At 38.3% G+C, this 2,268-nt stretch overlaps 1 protein-coding gene across 1 annotated transcript; it reads right to left on the reverse strand.

Moving 5' to 3' along the window:
• Positions 1–1,167: 1,167 nt before the first annotated feature.
• LOC125886813 (histone H2B 1/2) lies at positions 1,168–1,555 on the reverse strand. The gene has a single exon (XM_049573138.1). The coding sequence runs from the start codon at positions 1,540–1,542 to the stop codon at positions 1,168–1,170; it is 375 nt and encodes a 124-aa protein (XP_049429095.1). The 5' UTR covers positions 1,543–1,555.
• Positions 1,556–2,268: the final 713 nt, after the last annotated feature.

Below are 2,268 nucleotides of genomic sequence, written 5' to 3' on the forward strand. Positions count from 1 at the left end.
TTGAACAGGCAGGATCTCAGATTGAGATATTAAGTTGTTTTTAAAGACAAAAAAATAAATAAAAATAAAATAACAAAACAGCCTACCATTAAACCTCTCCATGCACCAAGTGTTATTTTTTGTATTTTTCTTGGCCTATTTGGATTGTGATTTTTCTATATAATATTTATGATCTTGACTTTTGCAGAACTTCGTTGTTATTTCCACTTATTGCATGCACCAGTCTTTTCAGAAGTAATTATGTATCATTTTGATAGCATTTCCTTTATACTTGTTGAGGTGACACATAGGTGACACGTAGTTGAGATAGAACAACATTGTAACAGTGTCAGTTACATTGTAACTTAAATTATAAGGGTGACACTATTTGATTATAAGGTCAGCTCTCTAGATGAGTAAGTGGGTGGCTTTGATTAGATACAAGCTCCAGAAAAAAAATGTATCCACTCAGAGGATTTGGAGGAAAAATAGCAAAATTTTCCAAAAGCTCGGTATTCTGTTTCTTTCCTAACCAGCTGGGTGATGTAAATGGAGCCTTGAATTCTATGAGAAAAGGTAAAAATTTAGGGGGTGACTTTGATCATCTCCGCTTATGAATAAAAAGTTTAGCATTTCGAGTAACAATATTAATTAGATATTGAAGAATACTTTTATCTGGATCATCATAATAACAAATGATATCCCTGAGGTTAAAGGAGTAACTGAATTATTTTTCAAAACCAGAGATTCCACATCGCTCCAAAATCTTTGGGATATTTTACATTGAACAAAAAAAAAAAAACAACAAAAAAAAAAAAACACACACATTCTATATCAGAATATGCAACTGTACAGTTAATGTGAGTGTTGAAGTCAACTGCATTACTTTTTGGCTGTTGTATGAGTTTCCATCACTTAAATCTTCTATCAACTAAGTTGCAGCAGACAAAATATATACTAAACTTAAATTTATCTGAATCTCTTATACCTGACAACCACCAATAACATAATGGAGATAGATAACACATGATGCTTATTTTACAGCTCGATTTTCTATGTTGTTTGAATATTGTTTTAGTCGCAAACACCTGGTCAGTAATGCACAATATTAATTTATGGAAAGTCTTCAGATAAAATGGGTGGCTCTTAAAAGAGCCGTTGGTTTAATCGCAGAGGCAGCAGGACTGTTTACTTGGAGCTGGTGTACTTGGTGACGGCCTTGGTGCCCTCAGACACTGCGTGCTTGGCCAGCTCACCGGGCAGCAGCAGGCGGACGGCGGTCTGGATCTCCCTGGAAGTGATGGTGGAGCGCTTGTTGTAGTGAGCCAGACGGGAGGCCTCACCGGCGATGCGCTCAAAGATGTCGCTCACAAACGAGTTCATGATGCCCATGGCCTTGGACGAGATGCCGGTGTCGGGGTGGACCTGCTTCAGCACCTTGTACACGTAGATGGCGTAGCTCTCTTTCCTGGTCCTCCTCCTCTTTTTGCCGCTCTTGCTGACGCTCTTTGACACGGCTTTCTTTGAGCCCTTCTTGGGCGCTTTCACGGTGGTTTCAGGCATGATCAGTATGGTACGTTACTTCCTAAACGTATGACGTGCAACGCTCCAGAATGGTCAATTTGTATCCACCTGATGCAAATAAGACTGTGCTGTCGCTCGCACAGGATTGGTCAGCTTCTGAGGCGGGGGAACAATACAGTGGGTGGGTGAGGGGAGAAAGAAAATCCTGTTACGGAGAAAAATCTAACAAACACATCAAAATTAAACACCCATCCTAGTTTTTCATGTGAAGATCAGAATATTTCAGGGTTTTGTTGAATCATCTAATGAAGTTCAGCCCTCATTATCCACCTCTCCCAAATCACACACAACACAATCTGTTTTCTTCCTGAGTACACTTTGATTAACCAACTGATAACATCTCACTGTTTCTTTATAATTTTGCCACAGAGGCTCAGTTTTAGACTTGGTTAATAACTCTATGGTTAATAACTAGATGTAGTTTACATTTATACATCAGAAACTGCTGGTGGTTGTCAGGTATGATAGATACAGACGACTTTGTTAAATTTAGCATATATTTAGTCTACTATAACTTAGTTGCATCAGCCAAAAAGATCATCTACAAAATAATACAATTGACTTCAGGATATGACTCAGATTAACTGTACAGTTGCATAGTCTGATAAGTATTAGTATAGAAAGTATTTCTCTGCTTTGTTTTTTCTTCGATGTGAAATATCCATTTTTGGAGCGATCTGGAATCTCACCTCGTTGACCTTGGAC

The sequence above is a fragment of the Epinephelus fuscoguttatus genome, linkage group LG4, assembly GCF_011397635.1.
Source record: "Epinephelus fuscoguttatus linkage group LG4, E.fuscoguttatus.final_Chr_v1".
Taxonomy (NCBI): Eukaryota; Metazoa; Chordata; class Actinopteri; order Perciformes; family Serranidae; genus Epinephelus; species Epinephelus fuscoguttatus.

Excerpts from the sequence above, each read along its gene's own strand:
- LOC125886813 (XM_049573138.1), bottom strand. The coding sequence starts at position 1,542 with ATGCCTGAAACCACCGTGAAAGCGCCCAAGAAGGGCTCAAAGAAAGCC.